The sequence below is a fragment of the Hemibagrus wyckioides genome, linkage group LG15, assembly GCF_019097595.1.
Source record: "Hemibagrus wyckioides isolate EC202008001 linkage group LG15, SWU_Hwy_1.0, whole genome shotgun sequence".
Lineage (NCBI taxonomy): Eukaryota > Metazoa > Chordata > Actinopteri > Siluriformes > Bagridae > Hemibagrus > Hemibagrus wyckioides.
The window spans coordinates 16,951,834-16,979,488 of NC_080724.1; the positions used below are offsets into that span (position 1 = coordinate 16,951,834).

At 39.0% G+C, this 27,655-nt stretch overlaps 1 protein-coding gene across 1 annotated transcript; it reads left to right on the top strand.

The window, feature by feature from the left end:
• Positions 1–384: 384 nt before the first annotated feature.
• On the top strand, positions 385–27,316 carry cacnb3b (calcium channel, voltage-dependent, beta 3b). The gene is made up of 14 exons (XM_058410027.1): positions 385–705; positions 10,400–10,519; positions 10,635–10,757; positions 12,000–12,121; positions 12,298–12,353; positions 12,478–12,497; positions 15,345–15,425; positions 16,691–16,749; positions 16,933–17,033; positions 17,173–17,324; positions 17,400–17,495; positions 17,583–17,753; positions 18,371–18,418; positions 18,572–27,316. Exons 1-13 carry the CDS (start codon positions 664–666, stop codon positions 18,398–18,400), a joined length of 1,173 nt encoding a protein of 390 aa, XP_058266010.1. The 5' UTR covers positions 385–663; the 3' UTR covers positions 18,401–18,418; positions 18,572–27,316.
• Positions 27,317–27,655: the final 339 nt, after the last annotated feature.

Here is a 27,655-nt window from a genome sequence, read left to right on the forward strand (position 1 = left end):
CACAAGTGAGCAACTGAAATAAACTGAAATTAACTGTGACAAAAAATGATCCAAGTATCGAATCTGTGCTCAAGGACAGCAACAGAACAACTCATTGGATTATACTCTAATCATATATATTTTAAGATTCAATAAACTGATGCGATGATAGAAGAAAATGAAGGAGTTTTTACACTTGCTCTTGGTACGTTTAGTCAAGCATGAAGTCTTTTTTAAATCCTGGATGAAGTCAAGAACATCTCTCCGGCATCCCCTGCACCATCCCCCGTCATCTTCTGTTAGAATCCAATCTCCAAGTCTTCCTCCTCCATCTCAGGTGACTTCAGTACCAGTTTGAGGAGCAGGACAAGACAAAGCCTGTGCGCTTGTGTGAGGAGACACAGAGCAGAGGCGGCAGAAAGCAGCAGCAGTGGGAGGGTGTATGTGTGTGTGCGCTCGCTCGGCTCGGCTCCACTGCTGCAGTCGGGCATCAATTTCATATAGGCACTGTGCAGAGAGTTCTCGCTAGCATCAGATCCTCAGCTGTGCTGCTCTCCTCTATTATCGTCTCTTCTCGTCTCCTCTCCTCCTGCCTCCTGCCGCTGGTTATGGAGAACAGTTCTCAGCCTGCAGCACTGTCTGCCTCTGAGCCATGGAGGCGAGGCAGAGGCTGTTTGTAGAGGCATGTCGGCATCTGATTCTAGTGCAGCGCTTCTCAGTGCCAAGGTATGGGCCTCTCTCTTTCTCCCAATTTTTTTTTTTGCTGTATCTCCTGTTACTCTCTCTCTCTCTCTCTCACACACACACACACACACTCACACCAACGTACAACCAGGTATTCTGTGTTTTTGTTCCATGTCATTCCCAAATCTACCAAATCCAGTTCTGCGAATGAATTTTTGCATGCTTTCGCCTTTTTAAAAAGTGCTTGACAAATTCTACAAGATGATGTTTAAGCAACACAGCTGATCTATTACTTTGAATTCATGGCCAAGAGTAGACATTAACAAGTTCCACGCAATCAATCAGGTGATGAGACAAGACGTGTGGGGAAATAAAGAGAAAATATGTATGATGTTTTCATCTGAAAAAAGGTCAGACATCTTCATCAGTAGACGTTACACTTTCTTGATAGCTGGATATATTTTCTCCAAGGTTCTCAGAAGGCACTGGCTACAGTGTAGGGAGGTTCAGCAGAATTTTGGGAGCCGTATAAAGCTTTTGTAATTAGTTGCTTGTATTTTTTCTTCTCCACTAGTTGTATGAAATTCTACAAATATTGGGCATTTGTAATACAGTGCTATAATTTTGGACTGATTTTTCATTTTCATATTTTCATACTTTTATAAAAGCCTCATCCCCACCAGTACCTGAATCTGAATGGTTGCTGGATGTGAAATCAGAGAGGTTGACTATTTTTCCGCGCCGCTTCCTCGGCTGGTTGTGTGTTGCAGCGTGACATCCAGGTCTGTTCCACTCTACTGGAAAGATGAAAAACTTGTTTCCATCACACCACCTGAGTCAGATCCTGATGATCGTGATCACGAATGCTTCGAATGCTTGAGCTGTTTTTCTGCTTTGCGTGAGTTTCAGGACATGTGCTGGCCGTGTATGGAAAAGGCTGAAGGCAGTGTGCAGATGTATAATGGGTGAAATGCAGCAGTTATGGAAGCACTTTTAGCGGATGAAGTTGCAGCACCGTGCTGTGCTGTGTGTCTTTTAAGGGATTGCATTACGGTATCGATCGCGCTCTTGTGCGGCTAAATGCTGAGTCTGGCGGGTCATCTTAAAAAAATAAAAGGGTCGGCTGTTAATGCACAGTATATGTGTATGGAATACAGTAGGCTTGTGTTTGTGTATGTGGGTGTGTGTGGTCTCAGATGCTGCTTTATTTTAAAGTGCTTGTTTGGACATCGTGTGCTTTTCCGCTTAGCAGGATTGCACTCTTGTATTATAGGGTTATGTATTGTCATAAAATGCACTAATACCCCTTTCTGCTTTGATCAGGATTTTGGTAATATGACTAATCTCTTTCCGCTGGCTTTATTAAAGGCCACTGGTGGCGCTAATGGAGTTAAAGTTAAAGCAAGACACTACAGGTGAATAGTGTAAATGATAAATGCATAGGAATATAATACTAATAGTAATCTTCGATTGCTGATATTCTTACAACTGCTTTCTTTATATCAGACTGTAACTGTTTTAAGCATCACAGGCTAATGAAATATGAATTCTTGAGAAAAAAAATGTAATGGTAGAATTAAAATATTAGATTCACTGAGAGTACACTCTCAAATGTCTCACTGTTTCGTCAAGAAAATGCTATTGCTCTGTAATAAAACGTGTTTGAGGCCATTTCCAGTATAAAGTCTAAAATAAATAGAACACTTCGGAAATAAAGCCGTAAAAAAAATATAAAAACTGAGGTATTTGGATATAGAGAATAATTGGTTAAAAAATAAAAAAAAAATAATACAGTGCAGTATTTTTAATTCGACTCTTGTAAGTCTTTTCATGTATAAAGGATGTGTGTATAAAACACACTTTACTAGAAAAGTGTGTGGACACCTGACCATTACACCTGTATGTGCTTTATAAACATCCCATTCCAGGTCCCCTTTTGCTGTTATAATAACCTCCATTCTTCGGCAAAGGCTTTCCACTAGATGTTGAAGCATTACTGTGTGGATTTGTGTTCATTCAGCTACAAGAGCATTAGTGAGATCAGGCTCTGGGGTCAGGTGAGGAGGTCTGGGGTGCAGACCGTGTTCCAGTTCATTCCAAAAGTGTTCAGTTAGGGTCAGAGCCATGAACAGGACACTGCTAAAACCCTGAACACACCATGTCTTTATGGAGCTCACTGGAGCATTGCATTGTGATGCTAGAACAGGTCTGAGCCTCTTAATTCCAGTGAAGGGAAATTGTAATGCTACAGTATACAAAGACGTTCTGTACAATTGCTTGCTTCTGACGTTTTTCCAACAGTTTGTGGAAATAGTGTATATATATATATATATATATATATATATATATATATATATATATATATATATATATATATGTATCAGGAGATTTTCAGACGTATGAGACATGACGTGATTGTGATGTGGGTGGAGCTTCAAGCCTTCTATAATGGCATTTAGTTTCAGGTAGAATAGTGACATAAACACTTTAAGGTTGAGTACTGATGCTCAAATTTCCACATTTTAATAGAAGACATATTATAAATGAGCAAAATGATTGACAGGACCAAAATTGTCATTTGTATGTACATGTCTTGCTTTAAACCACTATTAAAGTTTCAATTTGGATTTAGATACTTGCTTAAGGGCTAACTATTAAAACCAGATCTGCTGTAGGATCCGATCTTTTTGTGTACAATTTGCGTTGCTCTGGATCTGTACTTGAGCACATTGGAGGTTAAGGTATGAATAGATCAAATGTAGGTCTGCATGATATGGACAAAAATAGCATTTTACTGATCTAGAATGTTCATATTGCAGGCCGCTGTACTGCAGCACTGCATCATGAAGAACTGCCATATCGAAATCACAGCACTTTTTATAAATAGTTTTAGGACAAATGTAATTAGATACATTAGCAATCTTAGTGGCCCAGTTTCCAAAAAAGCACTGTAGGGTTAAGATCAGATTACTTAGTGTAGAGAGAGAGCGAGAGAGAGAGAGAGAACTCAAGATGATGCTCACTATAACATTCAGTGATGATCTTTGTGCTGCAGTGAATTTTGGGAAACTCTGTGGGAAGCCCTGTTTAGTGCTTAGATATCTGTAACACGTTGGACATTTCCAGACGCTGCTGGACGTGTATTTTTAGTTCAGTTTCAGAAATTCTGTACCCAAAATGCACTCAAGGCACTAAAAACAAACTGGAGACGCTCGCTACAGCATTAAATTAGTCTCGGCTTTCTGTTATCGGAGCATCTTACTCAGCTGAAGATTATTGTTTGCTTTTTATTAGGATTTTATGGGCCTACTGTAGTTTATTCTTGGGTCTGACTCTGTGTTTATCTTTCCTGTTAACCTGAAAGGTTTACGGTGCTACAGTGTAAAGGTTTATGGAGCACAAGGAGTGTGACACACAGCTGACACGATGAACTATGTGAATAGTTACCCCATATTTCACTTTTTTTCCTTTCACATGTATTTATGCAATTAGCTTTTCTTAGCCTTAATCTGAATCGTTTCTGAAATTTTTTATTAAAAATAATTGAAAATAATGATAAATAATAAGAAAAGAAATAATACTAGTAGAAATTCGTGTGAAGTTAGCACCATAAAAAAAATTATTAGGTATTGGTCAAGTGACAGCACAACTAGAAAATCAAACATTTAACCAAATTCAGCTTTTTTGATTTCACACACACACACACACACACACACAAAATGTTTTTGCCTGAGATGAACGACACTTCCCATCAGCCTCAACAAATCAGTCTCATACTTTTTTGATCATACCTGTTTTTTTGTGTTTCCCCTAATTAACACCTCTATTCTGTGCATTCTGTGATTTTTGGCTAAGGCTCTGTTGAGTCTGTAGTATGTCAAGCTCATGCTCCTATAGGTAAATAAACAGCGACAGGGTGGGTAATGTAGTGTGTAGTTTGTTACCACTCCTGAAAATTATTTTCTTCTAACACATCCAAAGTGTTTTATTCCTCTACCACCACAACCATGTGATATTTTCTATCTGTTTATACTGTAGTTACATTTCATGTTGTGGAACTTAGCACCTGTTCTCACATACACCAAAATTTGCTCAGTCACCTGTCTGTTTTTCATTCTTTCTCTTTAGACCAATAAGACAAAAAAACAAAAAACAAACAATACAGCTTGTCATGTCAAGTTCTTCATCCTGAATGCTCTACACTTTCTGACCAATCGGATTGGAGAACTAAACATTGCTTGTGGATGTAACGGAATGTTAGAGGCGGCAAAGTCAGACTTTTTTATTATATAAGTTGCAAAACCATTTAAAACAGCAAAAAAAAATACCGACTATGAGCAAGGTGATGGAAGGCAAAGTGACAAATACACGACATCGTCAGAAGTACACTGAAAGCAAAAGTTTGAATGATGTAACTTCCTGTTAAACATATAGGTATAGATATATATTCTATCCATCCATTGTCTATACCTGCTTTATTCCTAATTAGGGTCACGGGGGTCTGCTGGAGCCTATCTCAGCGCACACTGGGCGAAAGGCAGGGGTACACCCTGGACAGGTCACCATTCCATCACAGGGCCACACATATAGACGGACAACCACACACACTCACTCCTATGGGCAATTTAGAATTGACAATCAACCTAATGTACATGTTTTTGGACTGTGAGAGGAAACCGGAGTACCAGGAGACTCACCATGGGGAGAACATGCAAACTCCACACAGAAAGGCCCGTGTCTGTTCGAACCCGGGATATAAACCCAGGACCTTCTTGCTGTGAGGCACCAGTGCTAAGCCACCATGCTGCCTGTGATATATGTTGTCAATCCTATATACAAATTACGCATTGTCTCAGAGACCTGAGCTGTTTTTAAATATTTTACCGATATCCACAGCCTGCATGGAGTAACAAAGGGGATTTTTGGGAAGTTAACAGAAGAGAAAGAGGAGAGTAAAACAGTAGGAGGAAGAGAGAGGTGGAAGAAGCTCAGGAGGAAAAATAGCTGCAGCTGTTAGGGTACTAAATTTAGGGATGATATGTGGGTGCTGCTGCTGCTTGCTTTGTAAGGAGTCGTACACCTTTGCGCTCTTCTGAGCCTGCGGGTCTTTCAGGAGTGTCTGCAAGGCAGAGGAGAGGGACTCTGCTGAGTACACACAAGTCACCCAGAATGCAGTGTGGTGAAGGTTCGACAGGATGCTCATGTGTATCTGTGCACCGTGTATGTGATTAATGAAAAGGGATTTATCCGGACCCGTGAGACACACCGACTATCTCATCTCTTCTTATCTCAAGCATTCTTTTAAAGGTTATTTGGTTATGAACAGATTTCTTTGCTGCTTTGAAATAAGAAACAATCACTGAAATGAACAATTTATTGATCCAAACCACTGGATAACTAGCATGCATGCTAATGACATAAAGACATTAATGACATTCTAATGATTTACATACACATATTTTTTTCACTTCATAATTTATTTTTCAGCCTATAACTTCCATATTCAAAATACCCTCACAAGGCAGTATCAATGAGTGTCAGTATCAATGAAAACAAAGAATGAACAATGAACAGGTTTGCTTTTCTTCTTCTCATGATCTTCAGGAAATTGGGATGATGCAGCTTCCTGCTGAGCGTGACTAAAGGACTCAAGGACAAGGATTTTTCCAGCTGGGGATGTTAAAAGGATTTATGCATTAATACAAAAAAAAGGGAGATTTTATTATTTATTTTCTTTTATTTTAGTGCAAGGCTTAGTTGTAGTGGGTTGGGCCACTACAGAGAAAATTCTGCTTTCTGAGTGCTCCAAAAAGATTTTATTATTTGAAACATACACATAGGTTTATTTGTATGTCTATTACAATTATATTTGTGTATCTGTAAATGTAATGTTAGTGGGGAGATAATTGCAGGGAAATATCCCAGTATGTAACAGTTTAGTACTTTGTTGTTGTTGTTGTTTTTTTACAAGTACTGGTATTCCAGTCTGCACTTGTAATGAAAATCTATACCAATTATACACCAACATTATGATCAGTGACAGATGAAGTGAATAACACTGATTATCTCCTCATCATGGCACCTGTTAGTGGGTGGGATATATTAGGCAGCAAGTGAACATTTTGTCCTCAAAGTTGATGTGTTAGAAGCAGGAAAAATGAGCAACCGTAAGGATTTGAGCGAGTTTGACAAAGGACCAAACTGTGATGGCTAGACCACTGGATCAGAGCATCTCCAAAACTGCAGCTCTTGTGGGGTATCTATCAAAAGTGGTCCAAGGAAGGAACAGTGGTAAACATGGGCGACCAAGGCTCATTGCACGTGGGGAGCGAAGGCTGGCCCGTGTGATCCGATCCAACAGATGAGCTACTGTTGCTCAGATTGCTGAAGAAGTTAATGCTGGTTCTGATAGAAAGGTTTTAGAATACACAGTGCATGACGGGTCAGGGCTGTTTTGGCAGCAAAAGGGGGACCAACACAGTGAAATTCTTTCTTCACATATCCCATCTTTGGGGGTTGGGGTCAGAGCACAGGGTCAGCCATGATACAGCGCCCCTGGATCTGAGTGGGTTATGGTCCCCACAGTGGCAGCTTGGCCATGCTGGGGCCTGAACCCCAAGCTTCTGGTCAGCAATCCAGAGCCATAACCACCTGAGCTACCACCGCCCATGTATGGAAGACTGAAATGCTTGTGTTTGGTGAAAAAAGATCTAGTCAGATCCATTGCTGGATAATATTGTCCTTAATATCATCTTGAATATGATTATAAGTCATTATCACCTTTAAATATCTGACACAAATAGATCTTTCATTTTATTTAACTGACACTGAGGTGTCGTTTGGTCCTTTGAGGTAAACGCTCTCTCTGCCATTTGCTACACAACCAACACCTCCACTAAGAGTCTGCATCTACAAGCTATAAGTTGAAAGCCGGGCAATGTGCTAAGTCACTGTAGATTAAGACGAGAGAGAGATGCAGAATGTGCTCGACCAGCCAGTTTGTCATCCTCACTGACACGTCATCAATAATACATTACATTAGAGTGCTTCCCCTCCCTGACTGATTAGCTATGCTATTCTTACAGTTATATAAAGCATTTAAGGTTGTTTCCCTATGCACTCTGAGCTCTACCTCTAGGTAGAAGGTAGGGAAGCACTGTTTCCCCGTTCAGTTCAATTTCATTAGTATAGCGCTTTTAGAACTCGTCACAAAGCAGCTTTACAGAAACGGAGGCTTAGACGATTAATCCGTGAGCCAGTGGTGAGAAAAAAACCCTCTCTTTACATGATATTAGGAAGAAATATTCAGAAAAAGGCGTACTCAACAGTGGAACCGTGGTTTTCAGGGCGACACGGGATAAAAGGATTTTAATATAAAGTCAGGTCCAAATCTAAGTTGGGTATTGTGGAAAATATATTATCTAGTATGAGACTTTCTCTCTCTTTTTTTTTTTCATTTTAATTCTGTATTTGTAATAAACTTGTTTACAAAATCGAATCAAATCTTCCTACATTTATGCTTTTTTACAGAGACCATATTACAGAGGGGTTTAATGGGATTTACAGTACACCTCATGGCTGTTAGATTCTTCACTCTGATTGGTCGAAAAGGTGTTGATTCATTTTCAGCTTTTTCAACTACTCAGCCAATCATGTGGCAGCAGTGCAATGCATACATTCATACAGATACAGGCCAGGAGCATTGGGTAATGTTCACATCAACCATGAGAATAGGGGGGAAAATGGGATCTCAGTGATTCTGACCGTGGCCTGATTGATGGTGCAAGACATGCTGGTTTGAGTATTCTATAACTGCTGATTTTCACACACAACAGTCTCTGGAGTTTACTTAGAATGGTGCAATAAAGAGAAAAATCAATTTAGTGGCAGTTCTGCAGATAGAAACGCCTTGTTGATGAGAAAGGTCAATACAGAATGGCCAGATTGGTTTAAGCTGAAAGAAAGACTAGAGTAACTCAGATAAATACTCTGTGCAATTGTGGTGAGCAGAAAAGCATCTCAGAATGCACACTTCAAACCAGATGATGGATGAGCCCAAGCTCACCAAATTAGACAGCTGAAGATTGGAAAACCTAGGCTGCTCTAATGAATGTAGATTTCTGCTGAAACACACACATGGTTGGGTCAGAATTTGGCACCAACAGCATGAATCCATGAACCTACCTTGGATCAGCAGTGCAGGCTGGTGGAGGTGGTGTAATGGTGTGGAGATGGTGTGGTTTCTAAACACAATTTGGCTTGTTAATACCAATCAGTCATCACCTGAGTGCCACAGATTATTTGAGTATTGTTGCTGATCTTGTTCATCCCTTCATGGACACAATTTATCTTCTGATGGCTGCTTCCAGCATGATAATGCACCGTATCACAAATCAAAACTGGTTTGAGGAACATCACAATGAGTTCAGTGTTCCTCAGTGACCTTCCCAGTCACCAGATTGAAATCCAGTAGATCATCTTTGGAATGTGGAAGAACTGGAGATTAACAGCATGAAAAATCACAGCAGCTGAAAATAATCTACAGGAATTGTGTGATGTAATCATATGAACATGGAGCAGAATCTCAAAGAAATGTTTCCAACATCTTGTGGAATCCACGCCATGGATGTTTTGAGAGCAAACGGAGGCCCTACCCAGGATTAGTACAGTGTTCTTAATAAAGTGCTTGGTTAGTGTGTATAAACAACTTTACAGATTAAGGATACAGTGAGAATGTGTTATAGTAGTTTAACAGTTGGTGTAAAACTATTTCAATTTCAAAATTGCTATATGTCTAAATGTATATAGGGTATTCCTAACATTCTACATACAGTATTCCAGTATTTAGGAACAATATTTCCGGATTTAGGAACAGTATTCCAGGATTTAGGAACAGTATTCCCAGATTTAGGAACAGTATTCCAGGATTTCGGAACAGTATTCCAGGATTTCGAAACAGTATTCCAGGATTTCGGAACAGTATTTCCAGATTTAGGAACAGTATTCCAGGATTTAGGAACAGTATTCCAGAATTTCAGAACAGTATTCCAATATTAAGGAACAGTATTCCAGTATTAAGGAATAGTATTCACAGATTTAGGAACAGAATTCCAGGATTTAGGAACAGTATTTCAGTATTAAGAAACAGTTTTTCTGGATTTAGGAACAGGATTCCTGGATTTAGGAACAGGATTCCCGGATTTAGGAACAGTATTCCAGGATTTAGGAACAGTGTTCCAGGATTTAGGAACAGGATTCCTGGATTTAGGAACAGTATTCCACAATTTAGGAACAGTGTTCCAGGATTTAGGAACAGGATTCCCGGATTTAGGAACAGGATTCCCGGATTTAGGAACAGTATTCCAGGATTTAGGAACAGTATTCACAGATTTAGGAACAGAATTCCTGGATTTAGGAACAGTGATTTTGGATTGTGATCCAGGATTTTGCTAGTATATTCTAGTATATTTGAGTGACTACAAACACAGGAGTATTAAAAAACATATTTTCAAAACAATTAAAACCATTTCTCCCTCCCACCCCCTGTCTCTGTGTTGCTGTCTCTTCTCCTATCTCTTGTTCTTGTTCTCATGGTCTCTCACTTTACTCTTTCTCTGCCTCTTTCTTTTCTCTTCCCACCTTCGGCTGCTCCTCTTTTCCTCTTTCATTTGCTTCCATTTTGTCAACCTTCTGCATATTTCCTTCTCTCTCTTTCTTTCCCTCCCTCTCTCTGTAGGGTTCGGCTGATTCCTACACGAGTAGACCCTCGGACTCCGACCTGTCCCTGGAGGAGGATAAGGAGGCGTCTCGGCGGGAAGCCGAGCGCCAGGCCGTGCTGCAGCTCGAAAGAGCCAAGGTAAGCTCTCATCCTCTCATCATCTCTTTATCCTCTCTTCTTCTTTTATCCAGCTGTGTTACTCTGTCATCCGGTTTCTCCTGACTCAGGGAGCTTGTTCTCCTCTTCTTTACAGTCCAAACCTGTGGCTTTTGCAGTGAAAACTAATGTGAGCTACTGCGGGGCTCTCGATGAGGACTGTCCTGTGCAGGGCGCCGCCATCAACTTTGAAGCCAAAGACTTTCTCCACATCAAAGAGGTGTGTGTTTTTTAAATCAGCAGAAGAACAGATTATGGGATGCAGACAAACAACAACAACAACAATAATCTTTGATTATTATTATTATTTATTTATTTATTTTTTTAATTTTTTTTTTTTTTTTATTCTTACTGTATAAATAAATAAAAGCTAAAACATAGTAACAGTTCACATTTAAACACTTACTATATTATTTCAGAATGTAAACAATGCATTCAAATGTTACATCCATAATGCTTCAGTATATTGTAAATAACTGTGTTAAATTGATTAATATTTCAATTTAACACAGTTATATATTTTATAGCACAGATATATATTTTAATAAAAAATATATCTTTTATTTTTTCCTTCCAAAGTGTGAATTATAATTATATAATTAATTAATTAATTGATTGATTGATTAACCCTTATCATATATAAACACTTTTCTAAATGAACACAACATCCATAACAAGAAAAGGACAAGATACAATGGTTTGGTTCCATGTATTTTTCTAATCACTGCTACACCTGTGGTCTGTACACTCAATAAACACTGGACACAGAATATTATGACTATGCAGGATTAAAAAATAACCCAGGTAATTTAGCTTCAACTAATCAGTAATAATAATCAATATATTAATCAATTAATGTGAGAGTCTTCATTTGCATCAAACTTTGTGATCATGGGTTTCCAGACCTTGTAAAAGTTTTGGACTGATCCTTTCATAAAATATTTACTTTTTTCTCATTTCAAAAGTGGTTTCAGTTCACTTTGCGGTCTCAGGTGGTTTTGAGGATCCAACAGTATCCTTCTTCTTGTTAACAGACGTGCAAAAGAAGTGGCACTTAGTCTTACTTATTTATTTTATGGGACTCCAAAGTAGTTGTGTTAAAAACGTTAAATTTTAGTTATGAATACCCAGTAGTCTCTCGACTTTTGATCGGATCAAAACATATGAACGAGATCTGCCTTATCATATCATATTTGCATCAGTCACACACACACACATCACTGTTAGGAAAGTCTAGTGGCAGGAACAACCCTTTTTAAATGAACATTTTCTTTTTACACTTGCTTACACTTTTTGGCTCATGTAAGGCTTCTTTCTGATTTCCTTTCTCATCATAACCCTTTGCTCTTGTCAAATTGTTTATGCCTATGCATAAAAAGACATACGTTTTTTGGACTTTTCCGTTATATGAAATTCAGGTTGATCTAGTGGTAATTAACTGCAGTGTTTTCACTCCATGCAGAAGTACAATAATGACTGGTGGATCGGACGGCTGGTAAAGGAAGGGGCTGACATCAGCTTCATCCCGAGTCCAGCCAAACTGGAGGCTATGCGTCTCAAACAGGAGCTGAAAGCTGCACAGAGGTCTGGATGAACGTGTTACACATCAGCGGCTATCAGTCTTGAAGTGAGAGTAGCACAGCATAGCTTTCCCCTGGATGTGTTAGGAAGGAACTTTTTAATATTTAATGCAAGAGTTTTTAGATATAACACTTTAAACACTGGGGTATATTGTATCCTTGTTCTTGTACTTTCTGTAGGAAAGCAGGAGGGAATGCACAGTCAGGAGGCTGGAGGTCAACTCCTCCTTCATCTGGTAAGAATGCTTCGTTTACTTGCTATCTGTCTCATGATCACAGTGTGATCATATCAGCTTCGTAATGGGAGAAAAGCCTTTGACTATATCTGTTCTTGAATCTTCTTTTCTTGTCCTCCAAAAGCCAAACAGAAGCAAAAGCAGGTAGGTTGTTCTGTTGTTGCTCTATTCATATTGTACCTTCACCTTTCCTTCCTTTCCATTGGGAATGTTGACTTTCTGTGTATCCGTTCTGCCGAAGGTTCCCGAGCTTGGTTTATTTTACTCCAGCAATACACACTATAGTACTTCCCCCCTAACACACACATACACGCAGACACACATCATCATCATCATATCACAATCTAAGGATCTAATTAGCTAATTAGTTGGATGAGTACTAATAAACACACTTGACTGATTTAGGAACATTTCGGAACAGTATTCCAGGATTTCGGAACAGTATTCCAGAATTTAGGAACAGTTTTCCCGGATTTAGGAACAGGATTCCAGGATTTAGGAAAGTATTCCCGGATTAAGGAACAGTATTCCAAGATTTAGGAACAGTATTCCAGTATTAAGGAAAAGTATTCCAGGATTAAGGAACAGTATTCCAGGATTTAGGAACAGTATTCCAGGATTTAGGAACAGGATTCCAGGACTTAGAAACAGTATTCCAGGATTTACGAACAGTATTCCAGGATTTAGGAACAGGAATCCAGGACTTAGGAACAGGATTCCAGGATTTAGGAACAGGATTCCAGGACTTAGGAACAGGATTCCAGGATTTAGGAACAGGATTCCAGGACTTAGGAACAGGATTCCAGGATTTAGGAACAGGATTCCAGGACTTAGGAACAGCATTCCAGGATTTAGGAACAGGATTCCAGGACTTAGGAACAGGATTCCAGGATTTAGGAACAGTTTTCCAGGATTTAGGAACAGTATTCCAGTATTAAGGAAAAGTATTCCAGGATTAAGGAACAGTATTCCAGGATTTAGGAACAGTATTCCAGGATTTAGGAACAGGATTCCAGGATTTAGGAAAGTATTCCCGGATTAAGGAACAGTATTCCAGGATTTAGGAACAGTATTCCAGGATTTAGGAACAGGATTCCAGGACTTAGAAACAGTATTCCAGGATTTCGGAACAGTATTCCAGAATTTAGGAACAGTTTTCCCGGATTTAGGAACAGGATTCCAGGATTTAGGAAAGTATTCCCGGATTAAGGAACAGTATTCCAAGATTTAGGAACAGTATTCCAGTATTAAGGAAAAGTATTCCAGGATTAAGTAACAGTATTCCAGGATTTAGGAACAGTATTCCAGGATTTAGGAACAGGATTCCAGGACTTAGAAACAGTATTCCAGGATTTCGGAACAGTATTCCAGAATTTAGGAACAGCTTTCCCGGATTTAGGAACAGGATTCCAGGATTTAGGAAAGTATTCCCGGATTAAGGAACAGTATTCCAAGATTTAGGAACAGTATTCCAGTATTAAGGAAAAGTATTCCAGGATTAAGGAACAGTATTCCAGGATTTAGGAACAGTATTCCAGGATTTAGGAACAGGATTCCAGGACTTAGAAACAGTATTACAGGATTTACGAACAGTATTACAGGATTTAGGAACAGGATTCCAGGACTTAGGAACAGGATTCCAGGATTTAGGAACAGGATTCCAGGACTTAGGAACAGGATTCCAGGATTTAGGAACAGGATTCCAGGACTTAGGAACAGGATTCCAGGACTTAGGAACAGGATTCCAGGATTTAGGAACAGGATTCCAGGACTTAGGAACAGGATTCCAGGATTTAGGAACAGTGTTCCAGGATTTATTATTTATTTATTATCAGGAGTATTAAAAACATATTTTTAAAACAATTGAAACCATTTCTCCCTGCCTCAAACACACACATAAACGCACACACACACACACACACACACACATCATCATCATCATCATATCACGATCTAAGGATCTAATTAGCTAATTAGTTGGATGAGTACTAATAAACACACTTGACTGACATCTCTTTGTCAGAAACTTCTTTTCAGGCTACTCAAGCAGAACTAAATAGACAAGCACGAGCGCTGGAACCGTAATTATTTCCAACACAGTTAATAAACAAATGAAAGGTTTTCATGTTTTCATTTTGATGATTTAATCCCATCTTATTTTGCATAGCTTTTTATTTGTCAACAATATCAGATTTCAGAAGAAAAAAAAATGGAAATATATATGCATAATAATAAAGTGAGAGGAGAGAGTGGGAAGGAATTTCTCCCCAACATGACATGAAGAACTCCATCGTCTTCTCGGTGGCACTAATTGTGTTGGAAGAAGACTAAGTGTAAGTGTATTAAGTATAAGAGGCACCCTGGGATGAGGACAGGACAGTCTTTAGGATTAGAGCAGCACTAAGTCTACTTCTATCCCTGTGTAGGATATCTAACTCAATTTGGCTCAATCCTGCGGTTATTTTCTGCGTCAATACAATACAATGCCGACAAAAGTGTTAGCCTGTGTAAATAAAGACCTAGCATGTTAGTGTACAGTCATTTGTCGCATGGTAATATTGGATAAGTACTGAAAAACTTCTGATAAATTGTGCAACAGATCTACTGAAACCCAACCAGGTTTAAACACTAATTTGGTCCAGACTCAAAGAAAACAGTAATTTGGTCATGGTAGTGGTTATGCTCCAGCAGTCTAGTGTAAGCTTTACCTAGGATTAGAACCATCCAATAAAAAAGAAAGAAAAGGAAAAAATTCTGGCAAAGAAGAAGTAGACAATGGAAAGTCGCCAACTATTAATACTTTGTACAAGCATATTGAGTGCTCACAACATTTAGCTAATTAAAAAACAGTCATGGATTTAGAGTCCCTGGGGCGTTAATGGCAAGTGGAAGTCAGCAAGGGTACTGGAACACAGCCAGTCCACACCACTACTCTATCAGGCATCAAACAGATGCTGTGTGTGTGTGTGTGTGTGTGTGTGTGTGTTTCAGACAGAGCACGTTCCACCATATGACGTTGTACCCTCCATGAGGCCGGTTGTGCTGGTTGGACCCTCACTGAAAGGCTATGAGGTACAGGAAATGCACTCCTCTTGTATCAGGAGTAAAAATGATACAGCCGTCTGGTATTTCAGCACAAAAAGCTTTGAGAAAGTCATTTCTGAGACATTTTGTGTGATTGTAGCTTTTATCGTGGCTTCTGTGGTAAAATTGTTGTTTGCTTTAGCTTTGAGTTTTGACCTTATTTTAAATATTGTAGTGTGTTGCAAATTTAGAAGTCTATTTTATGCATCTGTTAATGGACAAATTATAAATAAATCACAGCTTTGAACTGAAGTTAACTCTTCAAGTTGGCAGTAGGGACTCAAGAGTCCAGCCTGTTTAGTGTGATTATTTCACCATTCTCTCAACCTGGTAGTAGACTATACTATACACAGAATTGTGGGAAGGAAAAACACTGAGTGAGAGACAGTTCTATTGATCAGAAACGCCTCGTTGATAAGAAAGGTCAGAGGAAAATGGACAGATTGGCAGGTTTGATCTGGCAGGAAGCAAGTTACAACTCATATAATCACTCTTTACCTTGAGGTGGATGGGCTACAACAGTAGAAGACCAAACCAGGTTTGATCCTGGTCTTTGTCAAGTCTTCAGATGTCCTATTTGGATAAATAGCCTCAGATTCTTGCTCTTGGCTGACAGGAGTGGAACCTGATGTGATCTTCTGCTGCTGTAGTTCCACAACGTTAAGTTTTGATGTGTTGTGCCTTCTGAGATGCATTTCTGTTCACCACAGTTGTTAATTTATTATAGACATCCTGTGAAGACCAGTCTGGTCATTCTCCTCTGATTCTGATCTCTGATCTGTCATCAACAAGATGTTTCAGCCATTCAGCCTGCAGACCCTCAGCTCACAAGATGTTTTTTGCACCATTCTGCCTAAACTCTAGAGACTGTTGTGCAGGAGATTCCAATGAGATGATGTTTGATGTAACATTAACTGAAGCTCTTGACCTGTATCTGAACCATCTTTTGCATTGCGCTGCTGCAACATAATTGGCTGATATAGATAACTGCATGAATGCAGTTGTTCCTGATAAAGTTTGCAGTGAATGGATGCATACAGTATATCATGGCCAATTGTTATTCATCCATTTTCTGACCACTGACAATCCACTGCAGTGCCATTCAGTTGGGATCCATTTTTTGGTTAGGCCAAGGATATGAAATGTGTTCATTCTTTTTATAAATAGAAGGCCAAAAAGTTACAATATACAAAATATTAATCTGAAGGAGTAATATGTCAAAAATTGTTTTTTTTCCCCCTCCTCCTGTGTAGGTGACAGACATGATGCAGAAAGCACTGTTTGACTTCCTAAAGCACAGGTTTGATGGAAGGTGAGGTTAACATTTTATGGGCATGTTGTTGTTGCACTTATCGGTTTGATTTGGATCATTGCTGCCAGGCACACTCCACAGAACCATCAGTTTCTAAGCAGGTTCTAACAACCACACAGCTTAAATCTTTGATACCGAGCTGGTGGCAAATAGAAAAACTGTTGTTCTGTGGTTTCTTGGCAGAATCTCTATCACACGAGTGACTGCGGATCTGTCGCTGGCCAAAAGGTCTGTGCTCAATAAGAAAGCCATTGTGGAGAGATCCAACACACGCTCCAGCTTAGGTAAGAGACATTCTATAACTTGATCTGGAATCAAAATGAATGAGTGAATGAATGGATCAAAATGAATACATTTTAAAGTTTTTCTAATATGTTCTCTTTTTGTATCTGATTAAATTTTCACTTTCTTTCTGTTTTGTAGCCGAGGTCCAGAGTGAGATAGAAAGGATATTTGAGCTGGCAAAGTCCTTGCAGTTGGTGGTACTTGATGCAGACACCATTAACCACCCAGCACAGCTGTCAAAGACGTCCCTCGCTCCCATCATCGTGTATGTCAAAGTGTCGTCGCCAAAGGTAAAAAGCAGATCAATCAATCTCTCAGTCAAGGATAACTGAATGTATACCGTTATTCAATGTGTTTATTCGTAGGTTCTCCAAAGACTCATCAAATCCAGAGGAAAGTCTCAAAGCAAACACCTGAATGTACAGATGATGGCAGGAGATAAACTCGCCCAGTGTCCACCAGTGGGTCTATCAGTTCTGCACACTTATACACTTTTTTCCTGTTCATTTTTGGATTGGCTCTATTCCCCTGGTTTTGCTCTACTTCAGGAAATGTTTGACGTCATTCTGGATGAGAATCAGCTGGAGGATGCATGTGAACACTTGGCAGAGTATCTGGACATCTACTGGCGTGCAACTCACCTGCCAAGCTCAGCCCCTGCAAACCCCCTCCTGGAGCAAAAGGTGGTAACCCCACCCTCAGGCAACTCCAGCCAACAGGTGAGCATACTCAAAAAATATATATATTGCTCATTTCTGTATATTTTGTCATATAAAGTAGGATAGATAGTACTGCAGGAAAAATGAAATACACAAAATTATAGCATTTATTAATCAGTAGTTGAGAACCATAATAAAACTGAATGATGTAGCTGAGGTTGAGGAACTGTCCGGTCCTGAAATCATTGCCTGTATTGACACTGTGTTTTTTTTCCCCAACGAAAACCTTGTTTATGCTGTGTGTACTGTTGGGCTTAAATCTGAATACTGATACAAATATTTGAAGCTTTAACAGATAGAGTTACAGATAGTGGTGTTGTATTACACCCCTCTAACTGTGGAGGCAGGAGGCAGGCAGGCAGGCAGGCACAGATTTAAAGCAACAGTCCTACGCACACCTCTACCTTTCAGGTATTACATCATTAAACAGTGTGCATTAGGAGCATGCAGTATAACAAATAACATGCTATCACAGCCATTTTTGAAAACTGAAGCAAGGCACCTAATTTGCCATGTTTTAAACAATGCATTCATGAATTATAAGCAACTGAGTACATTTAGATCTTGAGTGAGTTTAAGGACTCTACTGTACTCCCAGCCTCTCCTTTCTTTTCCAGTTCTCTGAGACACAGGAATTGATTGAATGAGTGCTGTCAAAGCTCTGGGTAGGTACCTGATTTCATTGCAGTTCTTCAGTTTCAATAATGCATTTTGTTTCTGTAGCTTCCCTGGGTGAGGATAGAATATTGAGCAATATAAAGCACTGCAGCATCTTCAAGCTGTGCTGTGCTCATGTACTTACTGCAGTCTATCCTTAGCTTACAGTACAGGTGGTGGAAAGTTCCAGTGCCTCCCTCAGTCCGTCTCTCAGAGGTCAGCCCCTCTCGGCCCCTGAATGGAGCAGCTGTCCCCTGAGGGGGAGGAGGATGGAGAGAAGAGGATATATTAAGAAGAGGATGAACTCCACCATACCAGGCACACAGGAGGCACCACCTCGATCCGTAACTAGCACAGCCGTGCGTGCCCCGTCTCCACGACTCAGGACCGCTCCACTGCAGCACAACTTACACACACAGATGCAACACAATACCTAGCAGCACACACTTGAGAGCCCTATTCGGATAGGATTAATTCTACATGGGCTGTCGATTCTTTACAGGTGCTACTCAGTGATATCATATTTTGTCCAGATGGGCAGTCCCCTAAGACAATTCCAGACAAATATACCTACTGGTCTGATCCTTTTTAGTGATTAGATATTTCTGCAGTTTGATCTTTGCTGTTGTAAAATGTTTACTTATACATGCTTCTATGTGTGTTTAGTCTTCTATGCTCTGACACACAGCAGTCCCAATTAATGGATAGCTTGGAAAAGGTTTGACATTGTGTAATGACAAAAACATATTCAATTTTATATCACTATGAAAGCTATAAAGCTTCAAATTAGTTTCGTGCCACGATATTATGACTGCAGTTTATAATAATAACTCCACATTATAACTACTAGGAAAAATCCTCTACTGCCAATGGCATATATGTGGTATCCCTCAAGGATCAGTCCTGAGTCCCCTTCTTTTTACCATATATATGCTTTCCCTTAGCCAGATCATCCACAAACATGGTCTTAGCTTCCAGAGTTAAACAGACAGCACTCTCAGAGTATCTCAGCGCAATCGCCACCAAAGCTTTTCCTTCCACCTCTTAAACTGAATGTATTCATGATTACATGATAGAAATTCATGGATGGAAACCATCTTCCTTAAATAACCCTTAATCGTTACCCGCAAAACACTTTCATTCAAAATTCTCATTTGACATTGCTGGAGTCGTGTACAAATCTAGATCTAATATTGACATCACACTATTTTAATTAGATCTTCATATTAGGTCACTCAAGAAAGTCTTACTTCTCAATCACAAAGCACTACATGGCCTCGTCCTGCCTTATCTGTCTGAGCTGCTACACCCCTACACCCCTGCCCAGACTCTCAGGTCAACTAATACTGGTTTGCTAGTCACGCCCAAGACCAGACTGACATCACTGGAAGGCAGATCGTTGTGTGCTGTAGCCCCCAAATTAAGGACTGCCATCCCCCAGGACCTTCCTGACTGCACTTACTTCTTTGTTTAAATAATTTCTTTCTCCACCAACATTTTTCCCTTCCTTCTCCCCAATAGGACTATGTTTTGTTAATACGTAGATGTTTGTATTGTGTCCTTGAGTGTTAGAAAGATGTTATATTAAATGGAAAGCACTATTATTATTATTATTATTATTATTATTATTATTATTATTATTAATAGTCATACCATGTATCCATGGTAAAAAAGATACAGTAATTAGGTTGCAAATGTTTTCGAAAACAAGGCATACAAATATTTTACTACAGACTTCAGAGAGAGAAACCCATGCCATCCGAATAGGGCTATTCAAACACTTTCACATACAAACAAACACACACATAACCACATACACACACACACACACTTTCTCAAGTACCTGTGAGTACACATTTGCATATAAACCAACACATATACACAAATAGACATATATGCATATACACACAAACACACACATCACCCTTGGTCTGAATGGTCACACTGAGAGTTGGATTGAGAGCCACAGGGCTTTTCCCAGCTCCTGGGTGAAACCTTCTGTCTGCGGTTTTCTGCCAACCTGCCACTGCTCTCTGTGGTGAAGTTGGCACTGACATCAGAGGGTCACCACATTTTCCCACAGAGAGGAGCGCCTATCACATCCTCTTACCGTACTGCCAATCTGGTCTCACACACACATGTACACACACAAACATACACATCACCTCCTGCCCAACTACTGCCCTGCTGCTTGCCCACACCATCTTCCTGCTCACTATAATTTATTTATGTGCTGAAATTGCCCAACACAACTGGCTCTTCAATAATAAAGCATAAGCCTATATTTATTCAGCACAACCACTGAGAGGATACAGCAGTGATAAGAACTCAGTCATTTTCTTAGTCTCAGAATGATTTATGTTAGAAATTAAGTTAGCAGAAGTCTCTATCCAGTTCTCCGATGAGTGATATGCACAAACTATATACAGCATCTAAATCTCAGAATGAGCTAAAAAGACCCCACAAAGGCCATTCCTTTTTTCTCCTCCATACAAAGAGGCCATCCATTATTAGTAGTACTTTACAATGGAAATCGTACTAACATAAGCTTGAAATAAATGAAGCCCCTTTGAAACTTGAAGCCCCTTCGTTGGTCAAAAGAACATATCTATAGATGTGACAACTTTTACATAAATGGCCTGGCAAAGAAAAGGTTATCTTAACAATTATCTAGCTAGCTAATGGGAACTACAGATTAGCACTACAATGGAATCTAAAATATAATCGAATTCAAGTCAAATGTTCTGTCATATCTATGCCCAGGTATACAGTAGAAAACTACTTTAAAACATATTAACATGTCATTTTTCTTCTTGTCGAGAATTCCAGCTTTGGCCTTCCTTATATGGAGTTACACGTTTGACTCTAGGACATCCAGCTAGTATGTAATGAAACAAATTGCATTCCTAATATTTTGTTTCTTATCTGTTTTTAATAACCAGCAACCATTTACTGACCAAGCATAGGATGTTTAGGCACCATTTAAATCTGGTATTGAGTTGTGCACCTCCCAGTGAATAACAAACCAAATATATGACACAGATCTCCTAAACAGGCACCCTAAATGCTAGGAGATGAGGCAGTGGAATGACTTCAGAATGGCCCTAATAAAACCAATGAAAATACTCTCCAGGTGAGCAGCACCTCAAATTATCCCAGAGCTGTGTTAATTTCTTTGGAAAAGTCCTTTAGAAAGATTTTAGAATAGGCAGGCAGGGGGGTTTGAAGACTTGATAAGGAAGACATGTGGTTGGAAGGGCTACCGGCTTACCTCAGCTAGTATAAAAGGAGAAAAGGTGCCATTAGAATTGCGGTGGTTGTTTTACTTGATGGGAAAGAAGGAAAAGAGTAAGAGAACAAAAAAAATACACTAGAGATAACAGTGGATGGTTAACTGCCAGCCTAGTATTTAGTACAAGGCTTACCAGTGACTGTAGAATTCAGATGGTTGTGGGTTTATTAGTTGCTGTGCATTGGAAGGTTTTGTATCAACTAGAACATGGTAGGAGCTGAGGAAAGTAAGTGGGAAAAGTACTATGAAAGAGGGTACAAATGGGTGTCCAGACAATAATGTAGCAGTAGTAGTTGTCCATTGTACACATGAGGATATTATGGCCATTGCATAGGGTATTGGGCAAAATAGAAGACTCGGTTGGAATGATGGATAGGTTAAACATCTCTCACTCTGGCCCTGCTGCTGTTTGGGCTCACATCTTGTCGAGCAGAGCTGCAGGATGCCACAGATGGCCTCTTCAAATCAGCTGGTCCTCTGAGCCAGGAAGTGTTGCCTGCTCTTAGGGTTTGATGTGAGGTGTGCTCTGAGGACATCCAGTCAAATGCTTGTGCTTTTTTTTGTTGTGCTGCTCACTCAGAACAGGTAGATAGATGTGCTCAGATAGAAGTCTGCCAAAGAGTTCTGCTGGCACTTTGTGAAATGCTGCGAAGCATTCTGCTGGCACTTTGCACAGGTGCTTCTCCTTTTTAGAAATCCCATCAAGAATTGTAGGGAGTCTATACACTGTCTATAAATGAGATTTCTTTGTTCTTCATGAGGTTGATACTGTCTGGACAGAGCTCAGAAGCTTCTTTGGCTTCCTGGTGCCACTTTTTGAGCTACAGGACTTTGTCTTGTCCAGTCTTCCAAAGTATTTTTATATCGCAGGCACACCTCCACATTCAGCTGATCTAACTTATCCTCCACCTGCCGTTTTTCCGACTCCAGCTTGTACAACAGCTCTTCAACGTCTTATATTTAATCATTGATACTTCATCAGCATGTGCCTTATATCACTCTGATGCAATTCCATGCCATAGATATCATCCTTGGCTGACTACACAACTGGGGAAGCAGAAGTACTGGCACATGGCCACCTGCTCAGACTCAGTGATACAGCCTGTATACAGGCCTGCATGTTCTCAGCATCTGTCAGCAAATGCCTGGAAGTTCTTCGCTTGAAGGTGTTTTAATGTGTGATTGTCAACATGTCAACATAACTTCTTTAAGATATTGGGTCACTGAACTTCTTTAAGATAGCGGTTTTAGTTTTAGTTAGATTTTCTTCTAAAGACTGGGCCTGTTTGTAGGCCTGATAACATTCTTTGGCTCAGACCTCTTTAATATGGCCCTGGCAGAGGCTGTGATTGCATGGCAACTCAACAAACACATCCAGATATATAGGGCAGATGAGCTTCTCCTCAGAACAAATCTTCTAGGTCTCAGTCATCCCAGCTGCCTGGGTAGAAGACATACAGGCCAGTTTTATGTCAGAGGATTTATGAAACTAGGTAAAAGGCCTATAAAGATCTGCTAGATAGTTGTTGATAAGCCTATATGAATGGGTTAGAGGAGCCAGTGTTCAGTCAAATTCTGAAACTCAACAATTACAATTACAGATTATAACAGACATGTTACTGAAAATCTGTGGTGCTTTATAAGAAACTAAAGGAGGCGTAACTCTCCAATATGAGAAGGCTTTCTCCCCACAAGAAATATTATTTCGGCTGTAAGAGTATGCTTGTTAAATAAGAAAACAACTGCAGACATAATTAATATGATATCCCAGGCAATTTTGTAGAACATTATGAAAAAAAAACAGAGTCTAGAGTCTAGAAAATAATAAATAGCCAACACATTACTCTACGCATTTAAATAATGAGCCTAGTGTTTGAATAATTGGATTATGATCAGTGGAGGTCAGTGAAAATTATTTTACAGTTAAAGTGATCCTTGGCTGGAAAAAAAACCCCACTTATTTTATCAAGCACCAATCTAACCTCCTCTTACTATCTTTAGTTTTCCGCCGCTCCATAGGGAAATTCTAAGATGATTCACGGTACACCAAACAACAATCATGTGACCCAAACTCTCTCATACACTTATTATCACCTTGTCATAAACACTAAAGGACAAAACAGTAACCAAAAAAAAAGACAACACAACAATTTTCAGGTTATAATTGTAGAAGCTCTTCTTACAGTTACCCAACTGTGTGGTACACGTGACAAGAAAACTAAATAGTGATACTGAAATAACAGGACAGAAAGAAAATAGATAATAATGCATGGCCTCTCTGGACAGTAAATATATACTGAATAAATACTAAATGGCATTATTACATACAATGCAACTTTTAATTACTCTTTTTATTTATTACTGAGGCAATAAGACACCAGTTTAAAGGATTAGTGGCAACACATTACAATACTGTTCAATTTCTCTATGCAGGAAGGAACAAGTAGCACTATATTCACACATTAGTCACTATTATTAACTACTAATGAATACTAGGCAATTATTTAACATGTAATAATAATGGAATGGCTTGGGTAGTTTTGTGAGTAGTAATTACCCAGTTAGTCAGTTAGTTATCACTTTTATGATCAACATATGGCTTTGATTATGATTGGTGATTATTATCACACTCCTGAAGAAAAGAATCATGGGAGTTACAAACTCTGTTCTACTAGACGTTAGAGCATTAGCCAGAGCGTCATTTGTGGGCCAAATTGTTCCGGTTCCTGCTTAGTTCCTGTAAAGCTATCTCTGAGTTACTGTACACTATCGTAAAGTGTTAACTAAAGACTTACACAACCTCCTCCAACCCCACATGTAATATTACAACAAGGACATCATTTGCTTCTTTAGTTTTGCCCTGTGAAGCTAACAAGTAAGAGAAGTCTAACTCAAACAAAATCTTTTCCATAAATGCATGCACAAGCCTTTATATACTTGCTTCGAATGGCATCATCGAGCTGAATTATGTTACTTTCTACAGCATGACTCAATTCTTGAATCAGAAAGTGTTTAATTTTATATTACTTCGGCTCAATCAGTATTTCCTTGCTGTAACAGAAATGATAGATTTATATTAACATGCTCTTTCTAATATGTTCTCGTTCCTTTAATAACAGCTTGCACACAGGAACTTGGCTTACAATCAAAATGTATGATTTTCTGTCATGTACCTTTAAGGAAAGGAATTTCCAGTTTCTTGGGATCTTTTCGATCTGTTTTTTTAGTTGTTTGTTTTTATTAACAGAGCTATTTTAAAGAAGAGGCTGGTGTGGAAACACTTGTGTATATAGCTGCCATAATGCAAGCGGTAACAGGAACTTATTTGTCTCAGTAATGTTCCATAACGTCAAACATACATTATTTGGTAAAACAAAAGGGTAATGTGTTCACGTTAAAATTTATTTGCTGTGGAATAAGAGGGATAACACACGTCAGGCTGTGCTGTAACAGGACATTAACCCACTTTGGGTTGATAACAGTCTCACATCATCCCATCGTGGATTATTTTCCTATAACAGCGTGACTGTTAAAATATAATTATTCCGGTTTAAGTGACAAAACCCTACCTTCAACCTTTTCCAGAGGTGTAATGATGCCAATCTGCATCAAGCTGAATACTGATTCTTGGTATTTATCTATCTCTCATCTTTACAGTAAGCCATGGGAAAGATTTTGGTTGGAGCTTACTTGTTCCTATCTATGTTAACGGATTACATTTAGAATCAATGTAAAGTTGTGTAGATTTTTGAAATATCATACTCATCCATCTCCTGTAAGCACTTTATCCTGGTCAGGGTTGTGGTGGAGCTGGAGCCTGTCCCAAAATTCATCTTCTGAGTTGTATCATGTGTGTAAATACACTGCCAGTCAAAGGTTTTTTTTTTGAGCACTCGGAGTTTCTTCTTGCCGTCTTAATATCTGACACACAGCAATTGAGTAACGAAAGCTAAATCTTTGTGGAACTGTTTGCTCAGATCCTAATGGGACTCAAAATGAGTGTTATATTAAAGGCAGACACACTTGGAGGCTAAATCTGTGGAGCCAATAAAAGAAATACATACACTGGGCTAATATTAGCTGTAAAACATAAATATGTGCTACTGTATGAGAGTATTTTGATTACATCTCGATTATGTCGCTATAATTGAATATTTGTCAATTCCCTAAGCAATTCCGTTCTTAAAGCTATTTCTTGTTTAGATTTTCAGTCAGAGTTCTTGATCAAATATACAGGGTGCAAAAACTTATGACTGGCAGCATATATGACTTTTGTTTTTAAACACACAGATTTTAAAAAATATGCCGATCTTCAGTAGAGATCAGCATATGGAGATCTATTTGGAGACTGTACGAAAAATTCACAAACGTTGCTGGAAATCCAACCGGCGCAGTCACGTTCCTGATGCTCTTCGTTTCCTCTTTCTTGCCTGCTGTTTTCCGCACAAAGTACATGCACACGGGAGGGAATGTATCTTCAAATTCACAGAATAAATATATTTACTTGCAAGACAATCTTTCAGCTAATCTACCACTAATGTAACCTACCGTATACATGTAGATCTCGATCATTCTGTATAGTATCGTTCATTAAGAGCATGCATTCCTACTTCTCTTACTCCAGGGGAGGTTTTTGCAGGTTTGCTTCGCGCCCCACACATGTATAGAACAAAGCCTGCCAGGAACCATCAGAGCCGACTCGGTACAGACTGCTCGTGTATATACAATAAACTGTTAACGCTAAAGGAATATCGCACCCAGAAATGCTATACTGCTTAAAATGACTCACTTTCTAGCTAAGCGTTCTCCGTTCCTTATTGTTTTTTTTTTAGCATTCATGAGTACAAATATTCCTTTCGTAATTTTTAAGCACATGTATTTATGCATATAGACACATATGACAAAAAAATAAATAAATTGCAAAATAATTCTACACTTCATCCTACACATGTACTATATCGTTATTTATCTCTGGCACTAAAGTTGTTTGGGACCATGCAAATCTACTGCTAGTTCTTCTTAGGAAATGTGGTTTGAAAAGCAACTTGCAAGTGACACTTGAAGCACAGCAAAATCTGTTCTTCCTACTAGATGGCGTCTACTAAACACCAACACCGGGTGATGTCTTCTTGCGACACAAGATGCATTTGGAATTCTAGGTTTTTGTTTGGGTTATCTATGTTGTTGTTTTTTTTCCACACGGATAAATTCTGTATGCAATACAAAGACAAGCAGAGATAGACGTAGACACTATAGTACCGAGATGGAAATCTATACAATTGCACTGTTTTCTTTCTTTCTTTCTTTCTTTCTTTCTTTCTTTCTTTCTTTCTTTCTTTCTTTCTTTCTTTCTTTCTTTTTTCTTTTTTAAAGAATCTGCTTTACAATGCAAGAAATGCACTATGTATATCTATGTGTATATCCTCTTCTGATAGTTTATACAGTGTATGACAAAACAAAAAAGGCATCCACTAATAACCACTTGAACACAAATTCAGATTAAAAAGCTATTATCCTAGACCCTGCACTGTATGGATTCTCTGCTCTCAAAGTTAAAAAAAAATGATGATAATAATAATAACAATAATAATAATAAAGATGAAATACGATATAATTTCACTTGTCTCTGTTTTTGAGTCCATCCTATTATTTATTATTATTATTATTATTTACAAAGAGAAAGAAATGGCTTTCCATTCTCCACCCATCCACTAGGGGGCAGTCTGTACACAGTTTAGCGCTGCAGGAGTTTTGTAGCGTGTGTGGTGGATTAAAGGAAAACTCCACCTGAACTTTCTTCACAATTAGTGACGTCCATCATTTCACTTACTAATAAAATCGTTTTTAATTCACACCACAGAGATCAATCGATCAAATTCATTTCGACCTGAATAAGCGTAATGCAGCAGCGCTTTAGTCCTTTCTCCTGTCCGGCTCTCTCGCCTCCTCATTT

Excerpts from the sequence above, each read along its gene's own strand:
- cacnb3b (XM_058410027.1), top strand. The coding sequence starts at position 664 with ATGTCGGCATCTGATTCTAGTGCAGCGCTTCTCAGTGCCAAG. Across the intron at positions 10,758-11,999 it reads ACTTTCTCCACATCAAAGAG|AAGTACAATAATGACTGGTG; the intron begins GTGTGTGTTTTT and ends CACTCCATGCAG. Across the intron at positions 17,754-18,370 it reads CAGGCAACTCCAGCCAACAG|TTCTCTGAGACACAGGAATT; the intron begins GTGAGCATACTC and ends TTTCTTTTCCAG.